The following is a 15,686-nucleotide window of genomic DNA, read 5'->3' as shown; positions in this document are numbered from 1 at the left end:
AGGAATCTGCCCTCTATCCTTTGCCACCAGGGCTTCACCACAGCAGCCTCCTCCTCAGAGTGCACATGCTGAGAGGCAGTAAGGAGTCAGCCGCCAACCAGGCCACAGGTGTCTGCAGTCACAGACCGGACATCCCGTTACTGTTGGCTGGAAAAACAGGTGCTAAACTAGTCCACACTCAAGGAAAAAGTCACTCCACAGAGCTGTAAGCATCAGCAGGGGAGCACTGAGGACCACCTAAGAAGTCCCCTACCTCCCGGGTATATCATCAGGGGCTGGGGATATGAGGGGGTTAGGCAGTGACTTAGTCAGGGCTCTGTTGTGATAAAACACCATCATCAAAAGCAACTTGAATTAGGGTTTCTCTCAGCTTACAACTCTCAGGTCACACTCCGTCACTGAGGGAAGTCAGGACAGGAACTCAAGGCAGGAATCCAAAGGCAAGAATTGATACAGAGGCCATGGAGGAACACTGCTTACTGGCTTGCTCTTATACTGTCCAGGACCACCTGCCCAGGGGTTGTACCACCCACAGTGAGCTAGGCCCTCCCACGAGTCATCCATCGAGAAAATGACCCGCCTGAGGCTTGCCCGCGGACCAATCTTACAAAGGCATTTTCTCAATATGATTCTTCCCCGATGTGTCTAAGTTTGTGCCAGGTTGATAAACACCAGTCAGTATCTGCCAACCCTGTCAGCCTGAGTATTATCCCTAGGACCCATATGGTGGCAAGGAGAACTGCTTCCTACAAGTTACCCTCTGATCTCTACATGTGTGCTGTGGCACGTACCCCTCCCCAATCAATCAATCATGAATGTAAAGGAAGGACTTTAAAGGCATCCCAGGCAGCAGGTTCTGTGGGGTTTTCTAAAGACTGACAATGAGGATAACGTTAATGGGAAATGTAAAAGCAAAGCATCCCGGGTTTTCTGCTGTTGTGTGTTGAGGCAGGTCTCATGTAGTCCAGGCTGGCCTTTAAGTCAGTATGTAACTAAAGATGCTCTGGAACTTCTGATAGAATTACAAGTGCACCCTAGCAACCTGCTCTTTTGTTGACGGTTTTTGAGACTTCCAAAATGGTACAATGAATCCACACTTCACTTCTTTAGTGTAAATACAATACAGCCACGTGAAATAGAAGAAAAAAGCCTGGTTTAAAGCCTAGACCACAGATTCTCTGGCTCAGACACAACCACAGCAAAGCAGTCAGCCAGACTGAAACCGAGGGAATTGGAAGCATTTTAGGTCTGAGATGCTACATATTATAAATAACGGCAATTAAGATCTGAAAAGAAAAAAGGAGAGACAGGGAAAAGAAACCGGACACTGTGGCCTGTGCCTGACATGGTCATGGGTGTGTGGGAACAGAAAAGGAACTGCCGACGTGACCACTCCATGAAAGGATATCCAAAGCATCCGGGAGAGTCCAGAGCAGAGAGAGAAGAGAGCACAGTGGACAGGGACAGGGCCAGAGACCCAGGAGAGCGCAGTGGAGATAGCAGGTGAGAGAGCGCCAGAGCAGAGAACAGAGGGGCAAGAGCGCAGGTGGACAAATCCTGAGGATGAGCAGCTGTGGGGAGGGACTTTTGAGGACAGGAAAGCCATTTCACTACCACGTCACAAGTTCCTAAGGATTACTGGCTTTTATCCAACAGAAATCCTTCGATAGTCCAGCTTCTGCTCATTCTAGACATATGCAGAGCCTGAGCCCTAACGATAGGGAGTTGCTGGTGTGGTGACAGAAATGAATAGTTCCAGTATAGACAGGGACTGGGGATGAGAGCAGAAGAGGAACCAGAGTGATGGAGGCCTTTGGTGCAGACCCTTTGCATCTCTGAATTTGAACATTTTACATTTTTAAAATAAAAATGTAGTTGGGAGTGGTGGTGAGTGTCTGAAATCCCGGCAGCTGGGAGACGGAGGCAGGAGGATGACTACTCTAGGCCAGACTGTGCTTCATAGTAATGATCTCAAACATAACAAAACCCACAATGCGCAACAATCTAGCTGTCTCCCACTGGGCCTGCCCAAGGTCATTTGACTAAGCTGTGCAGACCCCAGCAAGCTGCTGGACACAGCTCACCTCAGGAAGGCAATGGGTACATTACAGAATAATGGTATGAATGTCACATGGCAGTGAAGAAATCAAGTATGGTGACCAACGTGAGAAGTGCCCCAACACCTCATTAATGAAAGAGGTCGCTCAACAGCTGTACAAATCCCATTTTTAGCATATTTAAAAATCACACATATCTACTGAGGTGGTCTGAAAGAAAATGGCCCTCAAAGGGAGTGGCACTGTTAGGAGGTGTGGCCTTGTTGGAGGAAGTGTGTCACTGTGGGGGCGGGCTTTAAGGTCTCATATATGCTCAAGCCACACCCAGTGAGACAGACCACTTCCTGTTGTCCATATATCGAGATGTAGGACACTTGGCTACTTCTCTAGCACCATGTCTTCCTGCAGGCCACCATGTCGCACCATAACAGACTAAACCTCTGCAAATGTAGGCCACTCCCATTAAATGTTTTTCTTTTATAAGAGTTGTGGTCATGGTGTCTCTTCACAGTGATGGCAACCTTACCTAAGACATCTACAAATTGCATATGGACACAGACCTGTCTGGAAGGCCCACCACCCACGGCGTGACAGTTATGTCTGGAGACATGTAGGTGAGTCCTCGCTGTGACAGGTCAGAGTAAAACCTACTATGGCTGGGTTGGTGACACAGGCCTTTAATCTTAGCACTCCAGAGGCAGAAACAAGCAGACTGCTGTTGGGACCAGCCTGGTCTGTACAGTGAGTTCCCAGCCAGCAAGGGCTACATAATGAAACCCTGTCTCAAGAAAACAACCAAAAAAAAAATCTTACTATGAAACTTCTGTATCCATGTAAATGTTCCCCAGTAATTTTTTTTTTTTTTTAATCAAAGTATAGCATTTCCCCATCAAGTAGAAAAAAGCTTCTGGAAGGTCATAGAGCTGGGTTTATACTTAGCAGGCACAAAAGACCCATTTTTAAGCTCTCACACCCCCAAAGTAAGATGGGAAGTGAACTAGTCACTTAGCTTCGAGGAGCCAGCCTCCACCTCCTGGAATCAGTGTGGTTAGAATGTAACTGTCATTAGCAGGGCCATGGTGGCGCACACCTTTGATCCCAGCACTCCGGAGGAAGAGGCAGGCAGATCTCTGGCTTTGAGGCCAGCCTGGTCTGCAGAGTAAGTTCTAGGATAGCCAGGGCTATACAGAAAGACCTTGTGTAGAAAAATCAAACAAAAGAATGTATAGTCATTTTGATGTTAAATGTGTTCACTCATCAGATGGTGTTCTAGTCCATGCTTGTTTGGCTTTTTAAGAAAGTCTTGTGATATATGTATATGACTGTTTTGCTTGCATGTATTTATGTGCAGCATGTCGTGTCCATTGTCTGTGGAGGTCAGAAGAGGGTGACAGAGCCCCTGAAACGAGGTATAGACAGTGTGAGCCACCATGTGGATGCTGATAACTGAGCAATAAAAACTACTGAGTCATCTCTTTACTCCCTTTTGGCTCTTTTTGAGGCAGGGACACATTCTATGTAGTCTAGCGTCAAACTTGTAGTAATCCTCCTGCCTCAGCCTTCCAAGTGCTAGGATTGTAAGAAATGCACTACCATACCCAGCTCCATCTTTGAAGCCTTACCTGTCCAAATAATTGAGTGGCAAGCCAAGGTGTGACCCTGGATTCAAATCAAGGATTCCCTTGTCACGGGACTCATGCGACCTGAGCCACTTCCTGGATGAGTGACAGCCCTAACCAAATCTCAGCTCTTCTGCTGAGAGAGTACGACCCAGTGACCAGGGCTGAAGCAAGTGACCCCTGCAGAAGGGCTCGCCACCCATTCCAGAAGTAAGGCTACCTTGGTTACTGGTACCCACACTTCTCAAGGGCAGCAAGGCTGGGGCCTTATCACTCTGCTCTGGCCTGGGGATCCTAGAAGACCTGTGGGTCTGGAAGCTTCTTTCCAGGACAGAGTGCATGTAAACAGCCACACTGACACCACCCACAGCTGCTGATTGTTTATTGCACAAGAAACTGGCAATACCGAGGCAGGAGCAGGCATTACAAAACAATCTGTCAACCAACTTGGTACTAGCTAGCACAGGCCTTTCTGTACACACTTCCATCACACACACACACACACACACACACACACACACACACACACACACGCACACGCACACAAGCACACAAGCACACAAGCACACACAGACACACATGAACACCTGTGAGCCTGATGCTTCCTGACCTTGGGGGCAGCTGGTCCCCCACCCAGCAGAGTAGCTTCTGTGATGCTCGTGGGGAGTACAGTAAGAAACTGCGTGGGAGAGGAAGGGGTGAGTAGCGTGTGCAATGTTGGGGGAGGGGTCACAGGCTATATGGGGTGTGTGTGGGGGGTGATGAAGGTAGAAAGGGACTGTCCTTGGAAGGCACCTGTGACTAGTTTGAGAGCATGCCTGGGGTGCCCCAGAGCTAGTATGCACAGGGAGTCTGCATGAGGGAGTGTGCCTCTAACCACTCTGACACCCCCAGGGGCCTGTGTACCTACACAGGAGGCTGTCAGGAGCATCATAAATCCAGCCAGCGTCTTTTCCCATGGTCGGACAAAGCCTCATGCCTGCACAGCACAAACTCTCGGCTGGCCAAGATGTGCTCCATCCTGAGCCACCATGAGCTCCAGAAGCCACTGAGGACCAGCAGCGCTGTCAACCTGGTCCTAACCAGGGGCTGCCTGGTCTAGCAAAGGCTGGAGGATGGCAGGGGTGCACTGGGCTACAGAGCCAGGCCTCTTGAGCTGGGGAACTGCTAACTAAGCAGGTTCCTGAGAGGAGCAGCCATTTGGGAAGCTACTGGATCAAGAGGGTTGAGCCCCTCAAGGACCCAGAACACCTGGAGCAGCAGCTCCTTGACAGAGGGTGGTAACAGCATACCCAAACAGGAAGAAGGCGAGCCTACACACAAATACACTTCAAGTTTATGTCACAGGACAAAGTCTGGGGTCTGCTATCTCCCTCCCACCCACACACAGGTGGTGGCGTCTTCAACCCTTTGGTTGCTAGGAAGAGACGACTGGCGGCACTGGGTGCCTGCTGCTCAGTCCCTCGGCTGCAGCCCACCAGGAAGGACAACTAAGACAGCTTTGATGCGGAGTTGCTCCCTCAGGCCTGTTCCTCAGACTCCAGGAAGGGTCTGGGAAAGCAGAGCCTTTTCTGCTGGCAAAGCCCCTTGGCTTCCTGGGTCCAGTCGGCCGACCCACACAGCCTGTCTCCTCAACTCACATGAGAGGCCCAGCTTCCGTGGCAGCCCCTGAGGCAGGGCATGGTCCCTCACACACTCACACACACCTAGACTTGGTCCTAGTGGAGGGGGCGATTTTGCGGAGGGCAGGCAACAGCCCTCTGACTTTGCAATAGGTGGTGAAGCCAAAGGTGACGGGGGCTTTATTTCCAGACTGCCATCATCAGGGAGGAGAAAGGGGCCACAGAGCCTCTTGGGGTCAGACTCTTGGGTCACCAACATGATCAAATCACGGTCCCACAGAGGGCCACTATCCAAAGGGGCCTCCCAAGGGCTGTGCAGCCAATGGCATCTCAGGCAGGAAGGACTCAGGACTACGTGTGCTGGAGGGCATGGGAGGGGCAGCCTCGGCTACTCCTGTCCAAACCCCTCGGTCTCCTCGATGGCATAGAGCAGCTTCTCTTTCAGCTGCTCATAGCTCTTGTAGGGTGGCAGATCCAGACGGTTGAAGCTGTGGAAGACAGAAGAGTGGCATGGGGAGGCCAGGACTCCAGGTGTCCTGCCTCCCAGCCCGCCTCCCAGCCCGCCTCCCAGCCCGCCCTCACCAGCCCGCCTCCCAGCCCGCCCTCACCAGCCCGCCCTCACCAGCCCGCCTCCCAGCCCGCCCTCACCAGCCCGCCTCCCAGCCTGCCCTCACCAGCCCGCCTCCCAGCCTGCCCTCACCAGCCCGCCTCCCAGCCCGCCTCCCAGCCTGCCCTCACCAGCCCGCCGGCTTCTAGTAACTCACCACGTGTGGCTCCGGGGCAGCCAGGTCTCCTTGCCAACTCTGTCGATGCAGAACTTCTGGGGTCCGTTGCTCCCTGCCATCCAAGGCAAGTGTACCGTGTCAACACAGATGGCCTTCCCCAAACCAAGACCCTTCCCCTCCCCAACTTCCAGGAAGACGTGCATGCCCCGGGCTGTCCTCACCCCGTGCCGAAGCCCCAGGAGGACAGAGGGAAAACGCACCAATGAGTTCAGCAAATCCGCCAACAGGCAGACGGCAGGTTCCCGTGACAAACTGCAGCAACCGGATCCTCTTCTCGTTGTCCATCTCCTTCACCACCTGCAATTCCAAGGAGTTAGGGAGCCCTTCACTCAGCACGTCAGACCTTAGCAGGGACATCTCCAGGCTGGGGGGGTGGGTGGGGAAGCACAATGGGCAGGGGAGGCAGACACCAATCAGGGACCTTCAAAGATGCTTCCCTTGAGAGTATTTGTAGAACATCCCAAGGGTCCATGGGACACTGCTTGGTCTCAGGGACATCCTGGGCCTGGCATCCTTCCCTCCTCCCCCACATGCTGCTTTTAAAGACACACTAAGGTTGGGAGTGGCTGTCTGGTGGAAACAGGGCTTCTTCTCAGGGAAATGAACCGTAGTGGAGTTGAATAATGCACAACACAGTGAAGGAGCTAAAGCCACTGAACTGAACACTTTAAAATGTCTGAGATGGTGAACTGCATGCCATGTGAAGCATACCTCCACAAAAACTTTACACGCAAAACACACACACACACACACACACACACACACACACACACACACACACACACGGATATTTGCACATATCTTTTTCCATGCATGCTCTCCTTGTTAAACAGCTGTAAAAACCACATATACCACATATATAAAGGAACCAAGTCATTCAATTCAGGATAATGGGCTCACTGCAGTTTTCTAGTGCCTTCCATCCCACCCCTTCTGACTGCAGCCGAACTTCCTGGCCGTGGGTCCCTTTGGCTCCTAGAGACTAGGCCCCAACTGACTGCTGACAACCTGTCATGCAAGGTGGAAACAATACAGCCACAACCACCTCTATCCTGCCCAGATAGGCTTGTCCTCTACTTCTCCAGGTTGGGGAGGGGAGGAATATGTCAAAGATGAAGGGTCCTTGAGTCTGGCGTCTAGGCAGGTCTCATGCCCACTGGGTAACTGGTAACCATCCCTGACAGACCCACTGGGTAACTGGTAACCATCCCTGACAGACCCACTGGATAACTGGTAACCATCCCTGACAGACCCACTGGGTAACTGGTAACCATCCCTGACAAACCCACTGGGTAACTGGTAACCATCCCTGACAGACCCTTGCCCCACCCCACCCCCTGCCCCCAGGGCGACAGAGCCCAGGACGCACCTGCCAGAACCACTGGATCTGCTTGCTGCTCTTGGTGTAGTGCCGGTAGATGGCGTTCTTCTGCCAGTCGTTCATGTCTATCTCCTGCATGCCGCACAGCATCAGCTGCAGGGAGGGACGCGTCAGTGCCCTCCCCATGGCACAGCCGGCCGCACACCCACACGCTGCGGCCTCCTCTCACCGTGGGTGACTCCCAAACTCCGTCCACTTCCTGCTAGTTCTTTCACAAGTTTGAATGGCCCTGCTCTCTAAGCACAGGGAGTCAGGGCTGAGGATCAGGACAGACTCTACCTGCACGGCTGCCTCTAGCTTGCTGACGTGGGGGGCTTGGTGGGTGACTTTCTGTGGGTGCACATCATGGGTCTGGGGCACCCTAGAAGCACTGAACTCAAGGGCCCACAACTTTTGGCACCCACCTCCAGCTCTTTCTCATCAAAATATCGCAACCACTCCAGAGGGGCCACCTCATTGAAGCCATCCAGGAAGGCTTTGGTCTGTTCTTCCACACCTCGGGTGAATCGCCAGTCAGTCAGCAGCCTACAACCAAAGACAAGCCACTGATGGAGCCCAGGAGTCATTGCTCCTTTACCGTGGACCTCACACTTACACAACTCTATGGTTCAAAGGGATAGACCAAGCAACCAAAAGAACTTGGGCGAGAGAGAGGTCTGTACATCAGCACTGGAGAACCAAGACTGAAATACACTGGACACAGAAGCCCTCTGAGTCAGGAAAGAGACGGCAACATCTAAGCTTTAGATTTCTTTTAAAAGTTCCCTGCAGCTGGGAAGGCCAGAGGCTCCAGGTCCATAGCTCAAGTCATTATGTGACCAACCAAGGCAGAGGACATTCTTGTGTAGTGGGGCCAGGTCAAAGATGGAACAAGAACAGGGTAGAGTCCTTTTCTCTGGAACGTGCCCCTCCCCCAGGCCTGAGGCTCACATGATATACTCTTCCTTGTTCTCTTCTGTAACTCGGATGCTCTCGCCACCTTCCTTCAGTTCATGGGTTGTCACCTTGCCCAGGATTTCCATGTCCTGGATGAAGAACAGCTCCAGGCCACACTCTTCTAGGTTGTTCTCTCTGGGACACAGGAGGCCAAGGAGGAAGATGTTCATCTTATCAAGGTCTGCCCGTGACTTGCCCGACTTCTTACTAAGGCACCCAACAGGCACTAGGAACTCACAAGTGGCCTGGAACCCTGACCAGTGGCTTGGCGCATTTTCTGCTGCAGAGAGAGAATTCTAGAACAGGGGACCTAGAAGCTCTCATCTCTATAGGCTTTGGGGAGGCCAGGTAAGCACCCAGGGATCTCTCTGGTAGAGGAAGTCAGGGTCAGGGTACCAACTGGTCAATCAGCGCTCGGCTCCACCACAGCAGGGCAAGCCAGGACTCACTTGATCCAGACAATGGAGTTGTAAAACTCGGGGTCAATAGACTCGAGGTCCTTCAGAGTTGGTCTCTTGTTGAGCATCCGCTTGTAGAAAGGAAGGGTGAAGCCTGTGTCGATGAACTTGCCATGGTACAGAGCCTGGGCCAGGAAGAGCCACAGAAAGGGGTCAGACTTTCCTGGCCAGCACCCGAGGCAGACTCAGGAGTGTTCTGGGTGTCAGCTCCCTCCCCGTGAAAGGACTCCCCGAGAGCCAGCTTCCCTAGCTGAAGGGGAGACCTGGGAAGCAAGCACATTGTTTTCTGACTTGGGCATAGGGACAGATTCATCCCGCCCTGAAAGCCACAGGGCAGGCGAAGTAGACCCACTGTCTGTCTGCCCAGCAAACTGGCCAGGCCACTCCCCTTTCTAGCAGAGGCCTGTCCCCCACTTTCAGGGAAAACTTGTTCAAAGCTGCTCTAGGTGGCAGCCCTGACTCACTGGCACTGAGCGGATGGCACAAGAGGCCAAAAATAATGTAGACACTGAGGCTGGCGAGAGCTGGCAGCCAGTGGTGAGTAATAGTCTAAGAGTCTCACTGGTCTGTCGTTGTCTGCTGCTGGGCCAGGCAGGGCTCTAGACCCAGGAAGAATGTGCCACTTCTGGAGCCATTGCCAGCATTTAGCCAAGAACTTCCAGATGATGGGAATGGCCATATTTAGTGACAAAGCCCTAGGTCCCTTGGTATTGCAGAGAAGGGAATGCGGGGTAAGGCTGAGGACATCAACAAAGAAAAGCTGGCACTGGGCCAGTCGGACCACAGCCTCTTAGGTCCCTGCTCAGTGTGGGTCATCAGAGGGGACACTGCATGGCCCTCCCCACCGCTATGTGGAGCCTGTATTTCCAGGTGACGACGGCTGCTGCACCCCTCCCCCTGCCCTGCACCAGCAAGTTCACTGTGGCTCTGCTCTCAGCCCATGCTGATCCCTAACTCTCTTCCAGAAGGTCCAGGTCTCAGCAGACATTTCCAAAGGCCTCCTTGCCATTGTGGCTCAGGAAAGACACAGCACCTCCAAGACAAAGGCCGCGGGCAGCCAGTTAGGGCTTTGCTTGGCCCAGCCACATCCTGTAAGTCCCCGCGGACTTAGATGAAGTCCCTGGGCTTCTGTGCAGTAACGTAAGAAGCCCTGTGACAACCCCAGATGCCACCGAGAAATCTCTCGCTTCTCCACAACTACCTAGCTTTTTTGTTTTTTCATTTTCAGGTTAGAAATTGTGTGAGGAAGAGGGGAGAGTCACAGTGAGTCCTAGACAGAGGGCAGGACCCTGGTCCCTGAGGGCTGCTGCTCCTGGTGACTACAGCCAGCCTCCTGGGGCTGCCCTTCTCAGAGGTCCCAGGTCCCTTACCATGGCGATGAATCTGCCGATAAAGCGGAAGTAGGTGAGGTGGTCAGGGTTGATGGAAGAGGCCGGGTTGATCTGCAAGCAGTAATTGTTCTTCCCAGCATACTCAAATAAACAGTACATAGGGTTGAGCACCTCATGGGACAGGAGGAAAAACCACTCTCTGTGAGGGGAGAGAGGACGAAACAATGGAGCCCTCTGCTGGGTCAGACCATCTGGACGCATGTGTCCCGGAGGTCAGTGAGCCGGCCATCCCAGATCGTGGGGGAGGGAGAACAAGAGCACTTGGAGATGGTACTCAGGAGACTTGTGTGGTCCTGTCAGCTCCCAGAGTACGTGTACATTACAATCTCTAGAGCTTCTTGTGGCAAAAAGGCTCCTCACACCCAAGGCCACCATGCATCACTGTGGGAGCTGTGTACTGTACAAAGGTACTTTATTAAAACATTATAGGCTGGGCCAGCAAGAAGGCTTAGCAGGTAAAGGCTCCTGCATCCAAGCCTGACAACGCAAGTTCAATCCTGGGACCCACTTGGTAAAAGATGAGAACTGAATCCCCATAAGTTGTCCTCTGACCTCCACACATGCTATATGGCCCATAAGAACTCATACGCATACACCTACGCCCCAAATAAATAAATGAAATGAAGTCACGAATATACACATTTATTACATTGACATTTCTGCTCTACAACAGTATCCGCCCCGCTCCACCCAGCCTGGTATGCAGTGCAATGTGGAGATACACAGTAGTTGTTCCCAACCCCCAAGCCCTGAAAGCTCTGTGATTCATTTGGCCTCTAGAAACCTCATTCACTCTAGCTACCCCACAGGTACCTAACTTGCATGTTGCCCTCCCATCATCCAGAATCCATTTACCATACCCTATCCCAATCTCGGACACATTCATCTCGACCAACACCCACCCAACAGATGCCTCGGCATCTATCTGCACCCTGAGTATAAGCCAGAATTCGGGGTCCTTTAGGGCTTGAGCTAAACCAGCAGGGAACAGCCCCTGGCTGCTGTCTGTCTGTGGCTGTGTAGACGGAGTCCTTCGATGCAGAGGGTGCCCCGGTATCCTGTCCGTGGTTCTACCCTGTGGTAGAACAGCATGACGTAACCTACCATAGGGTAAAACCACTGGCAGGACACAGAGAGAGACACACAGGGCGGGAGCCACACCAGAAGCCCACCAAGCACAGCCTGGAGAGGTCACCACGAAAAAAAGAACAATCCATTCGCAGGATGGGGTCAACACAGCAGACTACACCACCAGCAAACAGGACCAGCAGTGGGTGAGCCCAAAGCCAAGCAGGAAGATATCCCTCCACCACAAGGTCAGCGGGATGAGAGGTCAGCACAGCCAAGATGCACCTTCTCCCTGCTGGGCCGTCTGCCTGTCGTCCAAGGCGAGGCTTTGGCAGCCTGCCAACGTTTGTGGAGTGAGGCAGCGCAGCGCTTTGCGTTGTTAGGGAGTTTGCTGACTGGTGTACGTGACATGCAGCAGGGACAGATACGCTTAGATCCATCAGATACGTCAGAGAAACCTGACTTCCCCTGCTCTGGCTGCCTCAAAAAGAAGGAAAGCCGAGAGCTGATCTTAAGGGACACCCACAGACCCCAATAGTTAGCTACTGCCCACTGATACAACTTGACAGGTTGGCTTTTTTTTTTTTTTTTTTTTGGTTTTTCGAGACAGGGTTTCTCTGTGTAGCTTTGCACCTTTCCTGGATCTCGCTCTGTAGACCAGGCTGGCCTCGAACTCACAAAGATCCGCCTGGCTCTGCCTCCCGAGCGCTGGGATTAAAGGTGTGCACCACCACTGCCTGGCTTGACAGGTTGGTTTTTAAGTATAGAAAAATGACATGTATGCTGGCATAGAGCCATACACCATATCCCTTCCCAGGAATCCTCCAGCACCCCCATAATCTAGTAACTAAAGGGCTGAGGCCTGACCCTGCTTCATGGCTCATTGGTACTAGCAGAGACTTATCATGGGATTTTCTTCCTTTTCTTTTTGGAGATAGGGTCTCAAGAGACCCATGCTGGCCTCAAATTCACTATGTAGCGAAGGACAGCCATGAACATCTAATCCTTCTGCTTTTATTGCTCAAATGCTACAATTACAGATGTGAGTCACCATGCCTTATGTGGTGCTGGGGATCAAACCCAGGGCCTGCTCACTGGACAGCATCCTCCCTTAACTGAGCTGCATCCCCAACCCAAGAGATGATTCTGAATATCACACTGGGGCCCTTCCTGTTGATGCAGGGGAACTCGGGATAAAGAACAGTATGGAGGAGGTGGCTTTTTAGCCATGGGCCCCGAAGCCAGGGGACATGGGGAAGAACACAGCCCTCTGGGCACCCGAGCTCACCTGGCGATGCCACCGTAGTCCAGGCCCTCCTCACCACGCATGATGATGTAGAGCCGGCGGCGCAGGTCGTACGGTTTCATGTTCATAATCTGGGGAGACAGGGTATCCGGCCATCCTGCCCCTGCCCCCAGCACAGCAGGCAGGGGTGTGGGGGCAGGGGACTCTAGGGCTTACTGTCTAGCAGAAACGGTTACAAATGCTTATGCCATGAGGTGGGATTCGGTGATGGGAGGAAGCCTGCTTGGTGCAGGATCCCAGAATCAGTAACAGTCTCTAACCTGTTGGAAAGAATCCTCGAAGAGTGTCTGCCTGGAGACGCTGATCTTCACGTGGCTGGGTAGGGCATTTGACTGAAAAGGAAAGGAAGACTCTCAACTGGGGCTTCCCAAGGATGCCTACTCAAGGATGCCCATGCAATGGGCTCTTACATCTGTGATAACACAGCCACATACCCCAGGATTAGAAGCCTACTCCTTAGAGACAAGCAGTTCAGAGTGGGGCAAGCATCTTGCACCCATCTAAGACACACACACCCAGTGCTATGTGGGTCTGGAAGACCAAGCTGACAGCACTTCAAAGCCCAACTCACATGGCAGAGGAACCGGAACTGGTGATACTTCCACCGAAAACTTCGGTCGTAGGCACCAGGTGAGCCTTGCTTTGTCCTGGTAAGAGCAAAGGATGTGCTGAAGCCTGTCTGAGTTCTCAGACAATGAGCAGCCCATTTCTGAGAGCCCTAGGGAGAGCGGATGCTCTGCTCCGTGACTTTAAAGAGGAGTGACTGCCACCGAGAGGGAAAGACACACGGAGAAAATGCCACACCTCCCACCTTTAGAGGTTGGGTAAGGAGGATGGCCCTGGGCCCACCCACACTGGCACTGGAGGGCAATGATTAGCACAACACATACACATACAGACCCCTCCTCCCCAGCCAAGTGAACAGGACAGACTGGGCTTGTGCTGGGGGACAAGACTGTGGCTGTGAAGGTCCTTACCCTGACTCGAACCCGGGGCGAGGATCCTTAAAGGTGGTGGTGCGGGTATTGTGGTCCACAAAGTACCGCACACCCTCACTGGTGTATTTCATCTCCCACCCTGGGGGCAGGGCTGGCTCCTGAATCATCCTAAAAACACAGAAGAGGGGTTATGGGCTGCTGAGCTTAGAGGCTGGGGTCCCCGAAGTCCTATTTTGTCTTTGCTTCCTCCATGCTCTTCAGAGCCCTCCGTAGGGGAAGGGGCACCCCAAGGATATGCACCCAGCAAGACTCAAGTTGTAAGAAAACAGGCCATGTGCAAAAAGCAGCCATATATTACGGGGCTAAAATGCCAGTCCTGGCTGGGTAACATCAGCCTGAGTGATCACCAGCAGTCTTGAGACACCAAGTGTCCCTGCCCTACTTCTGAGGGGCAAGAGTGCCCTCAACTTTTTGACAATCAAATTCTCAGTGCCTGCTGTGACACTCTTCCATGCTCCTGTGCCCACTAGGAAAGTGTGATACTCTCATTAGACTGCTATGCGTCTTGAGACTCCGAGGTCCTCACTAAGGCTAAAGGTCCCCGATGTTAGTACTGTGAGGCAAATGCAACGCCATGTGACCACAGGTGGAACTGCACAGAAGCCCTCACCCCGTCCTCACAACCCCGCGGCCTGCATCCTCACCCCTGGGTGCGCGGGTCCTCCCACTGGGTAGTGCGTGTGTTGTGGTTCACGTAATACACCCGTCCATTGTCCTGCCTCTTCTCTGCCACAGGAGAAGAAGGAGAGTGCAGTCAGATTCCACCAGTCTGGCCCTCTCCTGCTGCCTGGGTGATGGGTTACAGTGCTGTCCCCATCACCGACCTGTTACAGAAGGTTAAGAGGAGAGAGCCTGGCCAGGCACACTTGTCACCAAAGAGCCTGCCTTCCCTGTTGCAGGGCCGGGGAAGGGCACAGCCATGTCCAACCCTGTCGGGTGGAAAGGTGGTGTGCCAGTAGGGATGGGCAACCCTGCAGAACCCGGGACGGAACTGCACCCAGCCGTGCAGTATGGCTACCCTGCCGGCCAGCCTCGGAGTGGAATGGAGGCTGGGAGGAAGGAAACCAGAGACGAGCTCCGAGCTTCAGCAGGCCACCTTTCCCAGGAGGTTCCCAAGCCACAAAGCTGTTTCTGCCCTGGCAATAGCAGCACTAACGGCGCTCACCCGGTCACAGTGACACGGGAAAATTAAAGAAACAACGGTAATTAGTTCCAGGAGCGAGGGGAACCTAAAAACTGAAAAGGGGAAGAAATGAGGAGACCAGCAGCCCCGCTCCCCTCTAGAACCATGCTGGGACAGTTCCTGTGTGTCTGAGGTCTGGTCTCAAACTCTACCTTACCAGTTGTCCACACAACTGAAACTATAAACAGACTTTGTCAACCACACCCTCACAAAGCTAAGAAAACACAGCAAAGAAAGCCCGGGAGGTGGCGGACCCTTTAGACTTTCAGTCCCCAGCTAGTGGGCACGTCTGGCCTTGGAAAGCAGCTCCCACCCCTAGCCAGTCCCCACCCTAAGGTGTCTGAGGGATTGGCTGTCCCAGCTCAGGAGCCACGGTTATAAACCCTCCATGGCTGCTCACCCGAGGGTCAAAGGCAATAATGAAGCAGGGTGACCTGTCCAGTGGGTCTGAGCCCTTGGCCACTTGGCCTTCTGTTGCTATGGCCTGGAGGCCTATGGACCTACTGGACAGCCTTCAGTGAATGGGTCTGTAGTGCAGAGATGGGGAAGGCCTTTTATGAACACAACAGCACCATGTTTTAGGGGCAAATGGACTCAGAAACATTCGTCACATGCCAAGGCTGCTCAGGAGCAATCTGCTCTAAACTGGAGGTGCCCACCCACAGCAAACCATAGTTAGGGACAGCCACGGGGCTCCTTGGAGGAGTACAATGGCACCTGAAACCTCAAGGCAAAAGGAAGACGAGCAGGCCCACCATCCAAGGTATTTTCTTTTGGTCTGGCTTTTCTGTTCTTCTTGCCATTTGCGGGGAGGCAGCCCTGCTACAGCCCTGGCAACCCAACCCAAAGCCCCCAAAGGATAGATAGATACTCTTGGCATAG

The 15,686-nt window shown here is 53.0% G+C and overlaps 1 protein-coding gene and 1 long non-coding RNA gene across 4 annotated transcripts in view; one reads left to right on the top strand and one right to left on the bottom strand.

The window, feature by feature from the left end:
- The first annotated feature begins 1,065 nt into the window (after positions 1 to 1,065).
- Positions 1,066 to 3,527, top strand: LOC143273311 (uncharacterized). The gene is made up of 3 exons (XR_013051289.1): positions 1,066 to 1,503; positions 2,569 to 2,671; positions 3,409 to 3,527. It is a non-coding gene; the product is annotated as an uncharacterized LOC143273311 (long non-coding RNA).
- A 516-nt stretch (positions 3,528 to 4,043) lies between these two features.
- Wwp2 (WW domain containing E3 ubiquitin protein ligase 2) overlaps positions 4,044 to 15,686 on the bottom strand; it is a 139,206-nt gene continuing 127,563 nt past the window's right edge. For all 3 annotated transcript variants that reach the window (XM_006974134.4, XM_076572126.1, XM_015992959.3), the window contains 13 exons: positions 14,266 to 14,347; positions 13,601 to 13,729; positions 13,195 to 13,270; positions 12,884 to 12,955; positions 12,606 to 12,694; positions 10,229 to 10,388; positions 8,850 to 8,983; positions 8,395 to 8,535; positions 7,869 to 7,989; positions 7,453 to 7,557; positions 6,284 to 6,380; positions 6,063 to 6,135; positions 4,044 to 5,786 (listed from right to left, as the gene is read on the bottom strand). In XM_006974134.4, the coding sequence (XP_006974196.1) occupies positions 5,687 to 5,786; positions 6,063 to 6,135; positions 6,284 to 6,380; positions 7,453 to 7,557; positions 7,869 to 7,989; positions 8,395 to 8,535; positions 8,850 to 8,983; positions 10,229 to 10,388; positions 12,606 to 12,694; positions 12,884 to 12,955; positions 13,195 to 13,270; positions 13,601 to 13,729; positions 14,266 to 14,347 (1,379 nt within the window). In that variant the 3' untranslated portion in view covers positions 4,044 to 5,686. The remainder of the gene's footprint in view (positions 5,787 to 6,062; positions 6,136 to 6,283; positions 6,381 to 7,452; positions 7,558 to 7,868; positions 7,990 to 8,394; positions 8,536 to 8,849; positions 8,984 to 10,228; positions 10,389 to 12,605; positions 12,695 to 12,883; positions 12,956 to 13,194; positions 13,271 to 13,600; positions 13,730 to 14,265; positions 14,348 to 15,686) is intronic.

Source organism: Peromyscus maniculatus, chromosome 5, assembly GCF_049852395.1.
Source record: "Peromyscus maniculatus bairdii isolate BWxNUB_F1_BW_parent chromosome 5, HU_Pman_BW_mat_3.1, whole genome shotgun sequence".
In the NCBI taxonomy this organism is placed as follows: domain Eukaryota; kingdom Metazoa; phylum Chordata; class Mammalia; order Rodentia; family Cricetidae; genus Peromyscus; species Peromyscus maniculatus.
This window is presented reverse-complemented; position numbering and strand designations above follow the sequence as displayed.